This window comes from Sander lucioperca, chromosome 20 (genome assembly GCF_008315115.2).
Source record: "Sander lucioperca isolate FBNREF2018 chromosome 20, SLUC_FBN_1.2, whole genome shotgun sequence".
NCBI classification, from domain to species: Eukaryota; Metazoa; Chordata; class Actinopteri; order Perciformes; family Percidae; genus Sander; species Sander lucioperca.
Window position 1 is genome coordinate 15,850,066 of NC_050192.1, and position 17,645 is coordinate 15,867,710.

Below are 17,645 nucleotides of genomic sequence, written 5' to 3' on the forward strand. Positions count from 1 at the left end.
TGCGCTCAGCCAAATGAGGGACAGGAGAGCATGTGTGTGTTGGAGGTTAATGGACAGCTTGGCAGAGGTCAATCACACACTGCAGCTGCATTACTGCTCGATAGGACCTCCCTCCCAAACACACACACACACACACACGCACGTGTATGTATCGTGATTCTTTTCCCTAGAATCAATATTTTTTTATTTTTTTTACCAATAATTCACCTAAATATTTTGTTTATACAGTACCGCTGATGGCGACAACATCATAACCGTTTCCAGGAAAACAGACGGAAAGCAGAAAATACATGTTATGTACTTCTTTGCAAATTAAATAAACGTCAGACTCACTGATCACAATATTCAAAACTATCGTATCGCAATACTTCTAGAATCGCAATTAATTAAAATCGCAATATTAATCGGCACCCATGTATCGTCAAAGAATCGAATCGGGACAAAAGCATATCGTCCCAGCCCTACTATAAACTGCGCATGGGAAAAGGTTTAACATAATTGTGCATGTTTGAAGAATAACTGGTTAAAAGGAAAATGATGCAGTCAGTACAAGAAAATAGAGAATTGGGGCATCCTGGTAGCTCACATGGTTGAGTGTGTGCCCCATGTATAAAGGCTCAGTCCGTATCGCAGCAGCTGAATATAACTGAGTATGTCTCACAGTAAAAGTACATTTAGTGCCCAAGATCCAAGTGTACTTACTTATGCTTGAAACTGAGTGAATTTTCATTTCACTTGTGGTCTACTGGTTAAAAAGGGTGAGTGGAGATTTTTTTTTTTTTTTAACGGAGAGATGGAAGACAGAAAGTGAAGCATAAATGCATGACGGCTTTGCATGACCTGCCAGTGGTTCAAAATGTGGCAGCACAGCTTCCTCCTGCCTCCGTTAATCAGTCTACTGTACATAAACCTCATCTCTTCATTCTTCCTTGCTTCCTTCCATCCCTCTAATGGATCCTCCACTTCACTAATCTCTGTGTAAAAACAGGGGAAATATGCTTGGGGAATCCATTTGGGGAATTTAAAGGAAATTGTTTGTTTTTTTTGTTTTTTTTAGTCTTCTCGCAATCTAAATGGATTTCTACTTAGCAGGCGCACATTATTCTGGAAGCAGAATGGAAACAAACTGTCCCACTACAGGCACGCAAAAGTTGAAAAAATAAAACTTCTTTCAAAAATGCTTTTGTGGCTTTGTCTCTATGTACCCACTTCTGGTCATCTGGACATCTGGTGAGCTGAGTTTCGCTACATGGTTTGAGTTTGGAAACATCAACATGAGAATCAATTTCACGTCGTGACTAACCGCCTCTCGACTACAACTTGTAGCAATAAAATGAAGCATGCCTCTGCAACTGCATGACCTCTTTCTTAACTCACACGTATTCAGAAACTTACTTTGCTGTAAGGTTTAGGAGAAATGAAGACAATGGATTGCATCTGTGGTTTTCCAAACTAAATGACCAATAAGAGCCAAGTAAGAGGTGCGCTCATCCAATCACGTATACTGTAGAAGGGTTCGGAATGATGTCAGAGCGGCTCCAAACTTATATAAAACCATATTGAGTGAGCTGAAAATGGAAAATGGCTTGTGCCATGGACGCCATTTGCTATTTTTACACCCTAAATTCACATTTATATCTTTATCTTGCATGAAATAGAACTTTATTTTATTATCTATTTAAAAACAAAAAGGCTTTCTCTGATATCTAACACAATGCATATTTTCAAACCATACATCACCAGGGCTTCACTGCTTTACTGATCCGACTTTAATCTCTTGTATTTTTTATGTCATATTCATAAAAATGACTTCCCCTTACTTAGTCAATAAGTAAGGTCCTCCTTTATAATGCCGAGGAGGAACTGATACTACACAGTAAGCAGTGCTGCTTGTCACACTCATGACCCATCCCATGACCCAGATATAGTAGGCTAAATGCAGAGTTTGCATTTCCCCACATATATACAAAGTAAAGATATACAAACACAACAGCAACATCTTTCAATTCTTGGTCCTGTGATCGGTTTAGAAAAAGCACTTTGCGCCGATCTTAGTAGTTAATTTTGAGAGGTGACAATGGATCGGCACTTCTCGTGAACTAAGGTTGAAGTATCCAAATAGAAAAGGAACTAAATGTTCTAGCCGAGGTGTGAGATGCCTCTAAAGATTGTGCATGCCGAGAGAAGTTGATCACGTGTCTGCCTCGTATGAAAAAATCAGCGCTCTTTTCTCTCAGGCGATATAATTATGTGTGTTGTTGTAAGGTAACAGTTGAACATAATATCTAAATCTGTCCCAGCTGACACTGCTCCCTGATACATCTCATATAACCCTTTAGTGTTATCAATATTTCCACAGCCAGTTAGTTTTCTCCTCTCCCACCACTTCACATTTAACTCCACACTCCATTAGCAAATGCACATATTGCCACAGGCTGACATTCTTTCACGAAGCAGAAAAGCCATTTAATTTCTCCTTTCTCCTTCAGGCTCGGACACAAAGAACTCTTTAAATTTTTTTTTAAATAAAACGGTATTATTTCTGAAATAATAGAAAGTTCAGCCGGATGTGTTTCTGAAGCCGGGGGCAACCTGTGGAGCCTCTTGTTCAAACAGTGAAAGGAGGTAGAGAGAGCTATCCAGTCAAGCTAAATATTGCTCTCTCCCTCTCAGCCTTGTTGGTGTTTTTTTTTTTTCTGCTTTTTAATTTCCACACAGGCTAATAACAGTAGAGACGATTTCTGTGATGTGGTGTTAAATGCAGGCCGTTAGGGGTGCATTGCCGAGCTCAAACCGGAGTAGGAAAACTTGTTTCTCGTCTTTGTCAGGTAAAGAAGAGCATGCTTGCTGGAGGGGAGAAAAAAAATCAAATAAGTTGGTGCACGCTGGTGAGCAGGAGAAGGGCACAAGGGACACCACTGGAGTGAAGTTTTATTAGGTGCCTCTGCCAGGTTTATGGAATGCAAGCGTGGGCTGTGAGTCTGAATGTGTGTGCCTGCGTGCTTTCCAGACAGAGAATAGATTTTTCGAGCCTGATCCCTCCTATCTATTTCTCCACTGGATCACACCACAGACAGGACAGAGAAGGCAGTCAAGTGTTATGACACTTCAGAAGATGATGATTGCTTTTGACACTGTGCCCACTTTTCGCTTGAATCCAAACCATGGATTTAACCCTGGGATAATTCACGCTGCATGAGGCCCTGGAAATGTGTTGAAAACCTTGCCAGGTGGGGTTGAGATAACTTCAGATATGGATCTGAAGTTTGCACGGTCAAAACGCCCCCTATATATTTATCAAAGTCATCTGGACATACACGTCTTCAAAGAAGATTTGAGTTGTATTCCATTAAACTGCATAACTTCTTAAAATCATGCCCAACCGGTCCATGTCCATGAAAAACAGAAATATTATATATACAGTGGCACTCATAAGTTTATGAACCCATGCTAAAGTTGACTAAAAAGAGGAATAAAAAAAAAATAATCTTTTGGAAAATGATCTTAATGCCTTAATTAAAAAAAATGAGGAATTTAACCAATCTTTAACGACACCAATTTTCTTTGTGAATGAATAATGTATCGTGCAATTAAAATAGCCCCACATCATGACATACCCTTCACCATACCTAGAGATTGGCATGGCGTACTTTCCATAAAATCATCTCTCAATGCAAATCAAACCAGCTATTAGGCTAACTGAAATAAAACCATGCCAATCTCTAGGTATGGTGAAGGGTATGTGATGATGTGGGGCTATTTTAATTCCAAAGGCCAAGGGAACTTTATCAGGATGCATATTATCCTGGATACTATGCATCCTAATAAAGAGGTGATAGAGAGATGATTTTATGGAAAGTAGGATGCATAGTATCCTGGATCCATGAAATAACTGGCCTTTAAAAATAAAGATCTGCCTGCCTCTATGGGAATTTAGCATAGTAACATACTTATGCCCCCTGTATTTTAAGGAAGAACATTTATTTATCCACGATACATTATTCCTTCACAAAGAAAATTGGTGTTCTTAAAGGTTGGATTTTTCCTAATTCTTTTATTAAGGCATTAAGATCAATTTCCAAAAGATGATTTTTTTATTCCTCTTTTTAGTCAACTTTAGCATGGGTTCATAAACTTATGAGTGCCACTGTATCTCGGCTCGTGGTGACCGTGTTGGATAGCAAAGCACCGGCTTGGTTTTTAACAAGTTGGAAGTTGTCATTCAACTATTAGTCTCGCATTGCAAGACCTACCTCTATGGCACTGTGGAGGAGGTTCTGGCTAATCTACACAGTATTCCGGGATGGAAGAAAAACGAGCTCTGGTTTATTGGCATTTCTTTAAACCAATCACAATCGTCTTGGGTGGCGCTAAGCCCCAGACACAATGACGGTGCCTCTGCAAAATAGCCTCGTGAAGGAACTTGTTTTGGTGGAACGTGATTATTCAAAGGATGTTTTGGTCGTGCAACAGAAAACTCAGATTGGACAGATAGTCTAGCTAGCTGTCTGGATTTACCCTGCAGAGATCTGAGGAGCAGTTAACCATAGTCCTCATAAATGGACCGGAGTTTAAAATGCCAACACAAAGAAAACAGAAAGTGTTGGACATACAGCGGAATTTCCGGCGGCACTTGAACAATCCCGGAAGAGGAACGTCGTCGATTTAGACTATTCAAATATTAAGAATGTCCCCTGAACTGAGGAAATAAACTGGCTCTTAAGGAGCTGCAGGGCTTGGAGGCTTCATAGTTTAAAGAAGAGACAACAGATGAGTAGACTACAGCCGGAGAAGCTTGGAACCCTCCAAAGAATTCAAGCTTACCACATCTGATTTCTCTGTAAAGACAAAATAACTACCTTTTTACATCCAGCTTTGAATCCTGAAGAGAGTGAATATTTTATACTTAAAGATGTTGGGTGAGGTATGACTTTAAAGAATTTGTTGGGACATTTTGGCAAATACACATTTGCCTTCCAAGGGTTAGATGGGAAGATCGATACCACTCTCATGTCTATAGTGTAAATATGGAGCTAGAGATGGTAAGCTCTGTTATTTTTGAATGTGGTTTTGTCCCTTTGTTCCTCCTTCAGGCGTTAAAACCATAATTTATACAGGCCACAGGGTAGCTGCGCTTTGCAAGCCCAATGTTTACTGCAGCGTATGAACACACACTACCCACACATGCACACATAACGTATATACTCACAAACATTCGCATTCGAACACAACCTCTAACTAACCATTAATGGGGTGTTATCTATGGTACATTAGCTAAATCACCCAGATACACACACAAATTGTCAGCTGGAGTGCTGAGGTGCCCCTCCCATTCCCAGTACCTGGCTGCCTACACTGCAGCCAATGCTTTGCAACTTCATAAGGCGTTATGAGCCATCACTTCAGTACAGTACCAAACAAAGCAGCCGTTAACGGTTAAAGCACCCAGTCGGTAACATCTCACCACCAAAAAACCCACACACACACGCACGCGCACGCACACACATGCACACACACACACACACCCACACACACACCTTTAATGACATCTTTTCTGCAGCACATTAGCTATTGTGCGGTAATTAATGGGAGAGTCATGGTGTTCAAAAAGCCAGTCTTCTCTCTGCAGACTAGGAGCTGTGCACCACAACAATGGCTTAATGAGTAAACACACCGCGTGTCTGATGAATAAATTATTTGTGCCTCGCAATTAATTTTCCCTATTGAAGTCTGAAAAAAGCAGGACTGTTACCAGTCTTCATAAATCAAAAAAGGGAGGGGTTTAGAGAGAGAAAATGAGAGCGACTTTTTGTGCATTAGTGTGCGTGTGTGCCCAAGATCCTCTGTAATGTGCTTATTATTTGTGCGATATTATCTGTGTGCGTGCAAGTGTGTGTATGTGCCTACGCGTGCATTTGATGAAACCGTGTTTTCACTTGCGGGTTTAAGTATGATGTTACGTAGGTTTTTGCCTTTGAGTGTGTTTCTGTGTGTGTTTTCTAAGTTTTACACAAATTAGTGTTTGTTTCAACGTGTGTGCTGATGCCTTAATGTACATTACATATGTGCAGCATGTGTGTGAGTGTGTAAGCTGTATATAAAACTTACCGAAAGGAGCTTCCACGTTATCGGTCGGACCTGACGCGGGATTCCAGACCAGCTGAGTTTCCGTAGCTCCTCTGTAAAACACAAATTCCAGAGGGTCCATTTTAGATTCTTCTTTTCTTTCTTCTTTTAGAGACTTTTTTCACACAAAGACTTTGATCTCCCTCTCATCTCGACTGATAAATGGCAGGCCGCTATTATCAGCCAATATCACTGTACATTATCACCAATATTATTATTCTCTCATGGACCTGGACTCCACACCACACCACCGGACTGCATTAAGCTGCGCAGAAAATTTGGAATGTTAATCTCAAATATTGACATTAGCTTTAAGCCTCAAAAATCAATCATCAGTCAAGCTCTATTTCCCTTCCTTGATTGGAACCTTTCTAAACACAGATAAAGAAATGCAATAATAGCCAGATAGCCAAAGAGATATTGAGATGGAAGTTAAAAAAAAAAAAAAAAAAAAAAAAAAAAAAAACATCTAATGTTTCACCACTATTGTTTCAACTGAAAACATATTAAAAAAAAAAATCTTAAGAACCAAAATATCAAAGTGTATTTACGGTGTATGCTAACAAATATAGCCTTACTGTGATAAAAAGGAATCCATTTCCCCACGACACAAAATTATCCCAATAAAAACAATTTTCAAACCATTATTGGATTAGTAAGTTATTCTTGGACATCATTCAATCAATCAACTAGCCAACCAACCATGTCCTCACTGTCCAAACTTCCCACCCTGTCTCTTTTACTTCACTGAAATCATCTGATGGGTTGGAAGTGGATTATTAACTAGATTTTCTCCAGGCCGGTTGGGAGATCCGGCAGGCTATAATGTAAAATAAATCTGATGGAGAGGTTCAAATTGAACTTTTAAATTGGCAGAGTAGTTCCCTTTGGGTCCATGAAGACCCAGAAAATATGGCTTAATGTTAGGTGTTACACAGACATCCAACCCATATCCGTCACTCTCTAACACACACACACATTGACAGTAAGAGAGGATGGGTGGGTGGATCATCAGTGAATAGTATTAAGCAACATGTGTCTTCCATTTCATCTTATTTTTAGTGAATTGAACATAATAAATAGACTACAATAAAGGTGTAGGATATAATTTGCCCTGTAACAAAAAGAGACCATGTTAATAAATAGAGCTTAAGCTATTGTTTGCAGCAGTGCTTCTGTAACATTTTTTGACCTTCCTCATGCCATGATGTCTCCACCCTGTTCATTAAAACAAACCTTATTTACCAATCTGCCTTCTTTTGTGCTATAGCCAATTCTTTTTGGAAAATACATGACACATTTTTGTCACAACATACAGTATATTCTTCACCCAAATAACTGTTCCTAGAGGGAAGTGAAATCACTGAGTGACCTTGTCCACCAGGAAGCTTAGGATATTTAAGATATATGATGCTTAAGAAGCAAAATGTTCCTGGGTGAGTTCTTGCAAACATTAACTCATCCATTATTCACAGACAGGTCTCCCTCTGCCCGGGCCTTGCAAACCCCCTATTAGCATTCAGCAAGACGAGTTGCCACCGCCAAACCGAGGCAAACATAAAATGCAATGGAAATCTCTTCACTTGTAATTGCGTTGCCCCTGTTTTACCTGCATTCCAAGAGTGAAGGGAGAAGGGGAAATTAATTTCCGTGCAAATGAAATGGCACTGCCTTCATATACTTTTCTGAGTAAAAAAAGAAAAGAAACAACTGTACTTAATGAATAAGCCAAATTCTTCCTCGACTCTTATTCAAGGCACAGGCTGGAAATTGATAAGCCCTTTGCACAGAGTGAACGATATTGATTAGGGCTGCCAAATGACTCTGCCTTGCCTGTTCTTCAAGGCAAATGCAATGGAGAGTCAGAGACAGATAGCAGAAAAGGAAATAGCAATCAGCTAAACAGCAATGGGCTAAGTCCATTGGCAAAATTGAGTGAAACGCATTAGAGCTTGTTCAGCTGATGGGAGAAGCTATTTATTCACTATAGTTCCTGTGCATCTTCCACTTAAGATTTCTCCCTTACCTTGTCCCCATTGGCTTTAATTATATAGAAATTCAATACAGTGATCTAGTGCACAGCACGGCTCTGTTGGTTCAGAGGGAGTCAGAGCCCCACAGTATGGGAAAGGCTTCGATTACCTGTGCAGCAGCAAGTCGCTTTTAAAAACAGATGAAAAAAACTCTCTCAGACATGACACAGACCATAAAAGTTGCAAAGCAAAGGTGCTGCAGGTTTCCTACCGATTATCTATGTGTCTCTTTGCTCCTTTCCTTCCTCCCTGCTCGATCCGTAGAACACAGTCCCCCCCGCCCCCCTCTCTCTCTTTCTCTCTCTGTTACTCACACACACACACACACACAGTGTGGAAATAAAAAAAAATAAAAAAGAACCAAAAAAAAAAAAATTAAAAGTTAAAAAAATAAAGTTATGTTGAGTATGAAAACTCTTGTTCATTACATTTTACTTCATAATTGCAACCGCATGTGTTGTATTCATTGTTCTTGTTCTGTATATAGTTTATCGTGATCAAAACCATTGATCTGAAGCTCAATGCTGATGCTGTCATGTAAATAGTTTTCTAATCAGCAATAAATATAACAATTTCTGATCAACTCATATCAATTGCATGCTTAAAATAACATACTGGTTAAAGCCCCGCCCATTTCAAGACAAACCAACCCACTTCCGGGTTAAATCCCTCCCACTTCCGGGTTAGGCCCCGCCCAGTCCGAGTACAGATAATTCATATGGTTAACAGATACAGATAATGCTGTACTCGCTCATCCCTAATATATATATATATATATATATATATATATATATATATATATATATATATATATATATATATATATATATATACACACACACACACACACACACACACACAATATTGATGATGCAAGATTGATTGGCACTGTGGTGCTGCTGTCTCTGCGCTGAAATCGTTTTCCATTCGAAGCGTGGTTGGTTAAGAGTAGATTCATTTTTTTTTGCAGGCTCATGAAAGAGCAATTCAGAGCTGTGGAAACTGATTACCACTACTGCATGTCAAAGCACATGTGCATAATTTTATTACATTTGCATTAACTTTTATAGCTAGCTTTTACAATACTGCCAGATCTATCTATCTTTGGATCTATGCGGCCAGTACCTGTGTATGTTTGGATGTCTGAATGCTCGCAATGACGTCTACCTTTTACACATGTAGAGTGGGACAGCCGCAGTAAAGTTATGCAGGAGGCACTTGCAACGAAGTCCAAGCCTTTAAGGGTGAAATTGTTATCCTACGTGCACCTCTACATTCATTACCCTCCTAACAGCTAGTCAAGGGTGTCTCTCCTCTTGCCTTGCACCTTTTGAACCTTCATTTGCACTGTCAGACAAAGAAATGAGTCCATGAATCTTGTGGGCTCGGGCTTAATTAAACTATGTTATATTTCCCCCACCTAGCATTAATCTCACCATAGGGGGTTATAGAGAGGAGGGGTGAAAGGACGTGAGGCACAAGTTAGCTAGTCTTTACATCCTGATGCTGCAGTGATCTCCAGAAAGCCCCGTCCCCTTTGGTTCAACACTTTGTATTACAGGAAAGGCTTGTAGAAGGAATGGGTGCACTGAAGAGGCACGTTTGGGTGTGGGTAGAAGTGTGCGGAAAGGGCAAGGGGCAAATATTTACTTGGCACCATGTGGCCAGCAGAACAAGCAGATGTGCCAGTTAGACCCATACATCATAGACAGAAAAGCGCACACATAGCCTCTACTTCTAAAAATCGCTGTCTTCCAAACACATTTTCCAGCAGAGAGATGGACCACTGCAGAATCCAAATTAGTTACCCCAATGCACTGCACTGGGACAGTACATGACAAATTCAACTAGGAAATATTTTTTCATCATATTCTTCCAATTTCACACATTTTAATTAGTCCTCAAAGCAGCGTTTCAGGCTGCTTTGAGAGGAGAACTGCATAAGAAAATATGTAATCCATAATCCATCTGTGAAATAGACTCTGTGGTAAATGCTTTATTCTAATGCAAATACACTCTATTCCCCACAGTGGGCAGAGACAGAGAGGGCAACGTAGGCATAGTTGGCGTACAGACTAAATTGCAGATGTCGTTTCATTAGTGTAAGGCTAGCTCATCTCTCAAAAAGCATATCTGACTCTGTAGGGCATTTCTTGTGCATTATGAATGAGACAGCCAAGCCCTAGCTGCACTGGAATAAATTAAAGCCATTTCATGACATTTCGAAAATGAATCTGTTGTTTTTGCTCAGCGGGCACTTGTCACAATGTGGGTGCGTTTCTGCAACTGTCCCAGAGGGATGAGGGGCTAGCTGTCCCCCGTCAGTTTCAGTGAACAAAGTTAACAATGCAAAAAAGCTTTTTCTAGCTGACAAATTTGTCACTCCCCTCTATACATAGTCATCTGTACAACTAAAAACTACTAATAGAAGCCGTAATAACATTCCTTTAACAGGTCTCTACAGGAACAATGTAGAGGCAACTCATTAAAGCAAAAACTCAATTTACAGTCAATTCACCCCACAGGCAATTATTTCAAAGTATACGTATAAAATTGCAAGCGGGGGCAAGTGAAGACAAAATTTCCCTTGTGGGACCAATAAAATATCACGTTATTATATACATGCTTTGGAATTAGTGTGATCAGTATTGTGGGTGTTTGTCATGCTGGCAGGCACAGACCTCAGGGGATTGGTCGGGAGAGATGGCCTCAACCCTGGAGGAAGCTATATCCCTCGTTGGCATGAAAAACACCTGTAACATCAGCAATGTGCAACTCAAGGGCATCTGCTGCTAGTCTTTCCTCTGTGTGTCTACTGTATTCCATTATGCATGAACTTACAGGGGTGCAGTCTGTCTTGGCTGGAGTTTAGCTGGGGACCACAGGGGGTGATTAGGACACCATGTACCTTCTGTTGAACACCCAACAACAGCTGCTCGGATGTGGGACCCTCAGAGGTAATGAATGCTCAATGACTCCTGAAACATTTGGAGGGCAAAATATAACTAATATCTTTTACATCTTATATCTCGTTTGTATTTCAACTTGTATGAGATAATGGGTGTTATTCACCTCTCTGGCCCAGATTCTCCCAGCCTGCACTGGGGATTTGAACCACTTACATGTGGGTCACAGGACATAAGAAATTTTCAAATGCAGGGGACTTCTGTTCCAGAGGTAAGAAAACTTTAAAATTTTAATAACGTAAAAATGGCTGACTCCATGGGTGAGTTCACCTATTCCCGGCAAGTTCAGACATGTTTGTAAAAACAGCAGGACAGAGCAGGTGTTTACGTTTTAGATAGCTTAATCCTTAAATTTGAGAAGCTGGAAGCAGTGAATGTTTGATGATCATCAAAATAGTTGCTGAGTAACTTTCCGTTGATCAACTAATCGATAAATTGACTATTCCTCTCAGCTCTATTATGGATAAGGATGTGGATATACAGTCAAGTGCCACCACTAGAATCATTCATAAAGGACAGTTTGCTTCCTGAGTGGACTGAAACAATTGAGCTTGAGTAGCTTAACTGGCCGAGTGAGGGTTCTTACTATAAGCGACCGAGCAATATGAGGCGGTTCTGTTAGGAAAAAAAATCAAATGGAGTAAGAATGTGTGTGTGTGTGTGTGTGTGTGTGTGTGTGTGTGTGTGTGTGTGTGTGGTTGTGTGTGTGTGTGTGTTGTGTGTGTGTGTGTGTGTGTGTGTGTGTGTGTGTGTGTGTGTGTGTGTGTGTGTGTGTGTGTGTGTGTGTGTGTGTGTTGTGTGTGTGTGTAGGTGATTGTAAGTGTGTATGTGATAGGGTGTGTAACTGCACTTCTTCCATGTCTGTCTGTCTACTTGCCTGTCAGTCAGTCTACCTGCCAGTGTGCATGGCTCTGTATGAAGGCCAGTAAAAAGAATAGAAGACAGCGAGAAGCGCTGTCAGTCAGTGCTGGCTGAGCAGGGAGCTGATGGGAGTAGGGGGAAAGCTGGTTGGCGGGCCGGAGCCATGCACTATTCAGGCATCATTCAGACGGAGCGCGACCACTGGGCCAAAACACCACAAGGTTCTCGGCAACACACACGCACGTGAATACCACACACGCCTGCCAAAACTGGGGTTTGTAGCAGGAGCTACCTCAGCAAAACCAAAAACAAGTCTGCAGCACATATACTGCAGTCTAAAGCACAACAACTTTTTTTTTTTTTCAATTCAGTTTCTTTCTCTCTTGCTTTAAATACAGCAATAAGATGTATATGATTCACCGGAAAATGCAAAAGTCAGAACACTCACGTGTCCAGTAATGTCATCCAAAGCACCTGTGTGATACCCATGAACAGCTATTGCTATGGTAAAATGTAGGTAAATGCCATTTATTCTTCCCCTGTTGCAGGCGCTGTCCCAGTGTCATATGAAGCTATTTTGCCAGTGAGGTCAGAAAAACAATACAATCAGAACAGACACATTTATCATGCAGTGTATTAAAAAGTTAAGCTCCCCTCCTATAAACCTTGAATGCTGTGAGAGAGTCCTGAACGCTCTAACTCATCTAGAGGACAAAGTGATGGCGCCAGGGAGCAGACGGCTCGTAAACTAATGGGACTCTTGTAAAAAGATACTCCCCCCTGGATTATACCTGCTCAGGAGGCCTGATGGATGGCCCAGATGGCTGGGAGAGGACACTGACCATAGATGAGTGTACAGGTGTGACAGAGAGTGTGTGTGTGTGTGTGTGTGTGTGTGTGTGTGTGTGTGTGTGTGTGCGTTAACACAGATTTGTATAGTCAATCCCCCGTGGCTTGCCTTGCCGTTAACGGATTCAGATGCAACAGGTTCCAAAATATCTGACCTGACTTTTTTTTTTTTTTTTTTTACACAATTTCATGAGTGACTATGTACACTGTATATTGATTTTGCGTTGTGTTACTTTTCCAGGTAATGGTTATATTGGAGTAAACAAATTTACACATTTTAGCTATTCTAAAAAACAAGACAAACATTTAAAGGATAATGAGCTACCAGGATGCAACTGGTAGTTGTTGAGTTCAGTGAGTATAGTAATGCTAATAGGAATAGGAACACACACACACACAATTTTGACATATTAATCATTTAAGTAATGTTTTAAACAAAAATACAATAGTGTATTGGCAAATGTAAATATTTTCTGTTTTTCTTTTGTAAATTGGATATCTTTGGGTTTGGGACTGGTGGTCGAACAAAACAAGCAGCTTGAAGCTGTCACTTTGGACTTTCCTGACATTTTATAAACCTAATGATTAATTAAAAAACTAATCCGTAGATTAGATTAACTGACAATGAAAATAAAAAAAGATTGTTACACTTACTGTTAGCCTTAAGGATAGAAAAGAAAGCCTGTGACATAGAGCTGCATTATGAATCATGTATAAAAGTATAATACCATTTAGGTTGCAGGTAGACCTAACAGAATTAATAACAAAAAGCCTCTGTATAGGTCTGTCATCAGGTTGTCATATAGAGGCATCATTCTTTTCTTAAATCACTAAATATAGATAAATAAATTGCAGGATTAAACTAAAACTGTTGCCAGTGGACACTATACAGTATGTCTTCCCTGCACAAAAAGCAGCCCATTTCCAGTGCCCAGCAGAGAACAGGTGTGGACTGTAAGTGCTGAAGTGTGTTCAGTCAAGCTTCTCTTAGAGAAGAGAGGATGAGAAGAAAAAAAAAAAAAAAAAAAAAAACTTTTCACATGGAAGACCACCGTGTAACATCTGAATAAACTAAGCCAGACAAGCTGGGAGGCTACTGGCACAGGAGACAGCTGGAGGTTGGACCAACCTTATTAAGTCAGGTGTTTTGCCTGGGGACATGCTAGGAACACGAACACACACACACACACGCACACGCACACACGCACGACACAGAAAACAACCAAAATCTTTTTTTTTTCCCTTTCTAGCTTTCGTCAAATGGGTGCTAATTGATGTCTCAAATAAAGGAAAGAAACCTGAGAATTCACATGGAAACCTTTTCTTTGTAAAGTTGCCACATTTCCCAGACATTTACCTATGTAGACAGTCTAATGCTGCATTCCCTCTTCTTCTATACTTTCCAAGCCACTGACTCACACACCCCTGAAATTGTCACACATGGACAGTGCTTTCAAACGAGGCATTAGGACCGAGTTAAATTGAATTACATTGCCACTTCCCACTTTGATGGCGGCTATTAACTTTACAAACAGTGCTGATGGTAAGCCTATCATTTGGTGGCTGCTGTGTAACAGGATTGCGGATCTTAGCACTACAGAGTGTGGAGCGAGCAAACTGTAGCAGAAAGTAGCAGGCCTTGTAACCATTGTTGCTGTAGTGAGGGTAATGGCAGTTGGGAAGAAGCGTATTGTAGTGGTGGAGGTGTAACAAAGAGCTGCAGCACCCCCAACAGAGTAGAGACACACTGACAGGCAGCAAGGCAGAGAAAGGGTGCGTTTGTATGTTCTTGTATGGTATTTATGGTGCCGATGGCCCATAGCTCGACATTATAGATCGGCTCCCACACGTTAGCAAACAATGTGTGGGAGTACATGTATGTGGTGGACTCACTCATATAATCACCACACAAAGAGCAAACAGAAAGTGGCAAAAAAGAAAGGAAGAAAAAAGAGACAAATAATGAAAGCAATTGATGAAAAGGGCAAATAAAGATAGAGTAAGGATAAATTGCCAGGAAGGAGAAGAGGGGAAAGGACCATTGCTATAGCAACAGCAGTATTTCTGCCATCAAGCAATAACTGCTTGATGTCAGATGCAAGGTCTTGGTCTTAAAATCAATTAACAAGATATGCAGGAAGTCTGTCAAATCTAGCATTGTGACGTATGGCCCATCATGAAGCAAATGGCTTACAGAAAGTATACACTAAACACAGTCAGAGAAGAACTACCTTACTATATAAACACACTTGAATACACACAAAATCAACTACAAAAACACTGCATCATCCTGAATTTTAAACAGAGCTGACAGAAAAATGAGTTTTGCTTAGTAGCTGAAAACTGAACAGCTGAAAACCATACACATATGAAAATAAGAAAATATGTCAGACCTAGTGTTGCATTTGTGAAGTTGTTTGCCCTCGTTGTTGGCATGCAGTGAAAATACCATGGTCTGTTACTGATCACCGATCAACTAATAGCCCTTTTGAACAAAAAGTTCCAGGAATTATGGAACCGGAAGAACTAAACTACGAGCTATAAGTCCCTTTTGCAGATTCCTAGACCAATGACAAATTAAAAGATATAGAGTGGTCACAAAGGAAACAAAACCGATTTATTCTGTTGCCCTTTATATTTATGTGTCATGGGGGAGATAATAAGAGTGGTTCTGGATTGGGTTGAATTATGCTGGAAAGTCTTTTTTTTGTTTATTTAACCTTTATTTATCCAGGTAAGTCGATTGAGAACAAATTCTTATTTGCAACGACTACCTGTCACAGTCAGACAGTTACACATTCATACCTCATAGGTGTGATTGGCAAAGGACAAAAAAGCAGGAAAATATACGGCGCACCCATGCCGCTGCGACAGCCCCCTCCCCCCCTCATTTTTTTTTTAAAATAAACCATTAAATGGCACTTTCTGGAGAGTTTTGTGCAAAGAAATGGAGAAATTGAGTCTTACATGATATGTAGGTATTAGGGCATTTAGCATTTACATTACTGTTAATCAGTTATCACTTGATTACACATTGCATTACCTTGTTATAATATAAATAATAGTGCCACATGAAGAGACAGTGCAGCATATGACAGTAGCAACAGCTGAGAAGATTTGGGTCTGTGGTGACCAGGTCCACCTCACACAAACTTCCTTCTCCTATTCTTTCTCCTTACTACCACACCCACACCAGCCCACATTACCACGCCCATGCAGCCCCACCCACGGACATTTACGGATTTTTAAACATTTAATGTAACTGGCAAACAATGCTTTCTACTTTTTAAAGAGCACACGTTTATAACAAATTCTTATTTATGCCGTTTGTATGCTGTTACTGTCATTCTCTACAGTATGTAGGTATGTAGTATGTATGTTGTCACTGTCTGTTCAAATGTCCGTGTTTCTCTCTGTTGACACTGTACATATTAAGTTATAACTCTAACTCTGCAATTTAAATGTTTTTTATGGCTGTCTGTGATTATACTTCAGGGTTTTTCCTTGCTCAGAATTTGTCTTTGTGGGAACACACAAAGCAGGGGGGGGAGGGGGTCTGGGTGTCCTCCCCCAGGAAATTCTGAGGGTAAATGACTTCAATTCCTGCATTCTGATACATTTTTAGGCACCAATTTATGGTAAAAATGTCAATATTTATTGCAAGGAAATCACAAAATTCTGGTGGCAGGTAACAATTCAAAATACAAAATATAATGGATAATTATTATATTCAGTAGTCCAGTAAGGAGGCTTTCACATCCAGGACATGGGCCGGATACAACAACACTTGACCCTAAAGTCCAGTTGTTGGATTGACTTAGACTACTTAATCAGTGATGTTGAATATAGCCTTGAGTGTAACGGACCACCACAGTTCATACATACATGTGAACCGCGGATTAATTGCAGAGTTTAACCAACATAGTGTAAAACTACTACGTGAATGGGGCACAGCAGAAAGACAGAGCAGAGCGACGCTGCTTGTTCAGGGTTTTCATGTGTACTCCTATAGGCCTACACTTCGCATCAGGCGTTAAAACCAACTGTACCGAATTAGACTACTATTTAACGCGAGACGTTTTTAACCGCTAATGAAACTGTCTCAATTTAATACTGATGCCGTCAGACGGCCGCGCGGACAGACAGCAGTCGGAGTTCCGGTAGAGCTCTGCGCCGGTCAGCAGCGGCTTCTCACTGTACAACCAGTCCCCCAGAGCAGCATGATCACCGGGAGGGTCCAGCCTGAACCCTGCAAACAGAGATCCCGTTTGAAGGTGACATGATTGATTTTGACTGAACGTCTCAATTTAAGTAACCTCTGATCGGGTCATAGCAAATTAAGTAGCTACAGTAAGTTTAAGATTAGGTGTTGGTCATTCTCAACACCTTTCTACCCCCCCCCCCCCCACTCCCCCACACACACACACACACACACTTATCAACTCTGGACTCTGTGCTGCTGCCAGCCTGTGTAACGTACGTTACTCACCATCGATCGACTGTTAGCTTCAGCTGGCTAACGTTAGCTGTCAACCTCCCGACTAGCTAGTGATCTAGCGAGGATTAGCCCTTCAGACCGCAGTGGACTTCAGTGGACTCTCCATCCAATATCCCGACTTCGTCTACCACAACTGCCGGACTCTTTCAAATACATGTACTCCCTGTCTCTGCCGATCACTTGGTAGCGTTGGTCAGCTGTCAGCTTACGCCAGCTAGCTTCTGTTAGCTTCGACCGACTGACGGCTCGCCCAGCACATCTTTTCGCTGTAGAGTTCTTTTAGCAATGTTTCCCGGCTCAACACTAAGTTAG

General features: G+C 40.8%; 1 protein-coding gene across 2 annotated transcripts in view; it reads right to left on the reverse strand.

Moving 5' to 3' along the window:
- Window positions 1–17,645, reverse strand: part of tbc1d22a (TBC1 domain family, member 22a) — a 133,532-nt gene that overhangs the window by 101,804 nt on the left and 14,083 nt on the right. For both annotated transcript variants that reach the window (XM_031284838.2, XM_031284839.2), the window contains exon 6: window positions 6,109–6,179. In XM_031284838.2, coding sequence (XP_031140698.1) covers window positions 6,109–6,179 — 71 coding nt within the window. The remainder of the gene's footprint in view (window positions 1–6,108; window positions 6,180–17,645) is intronic.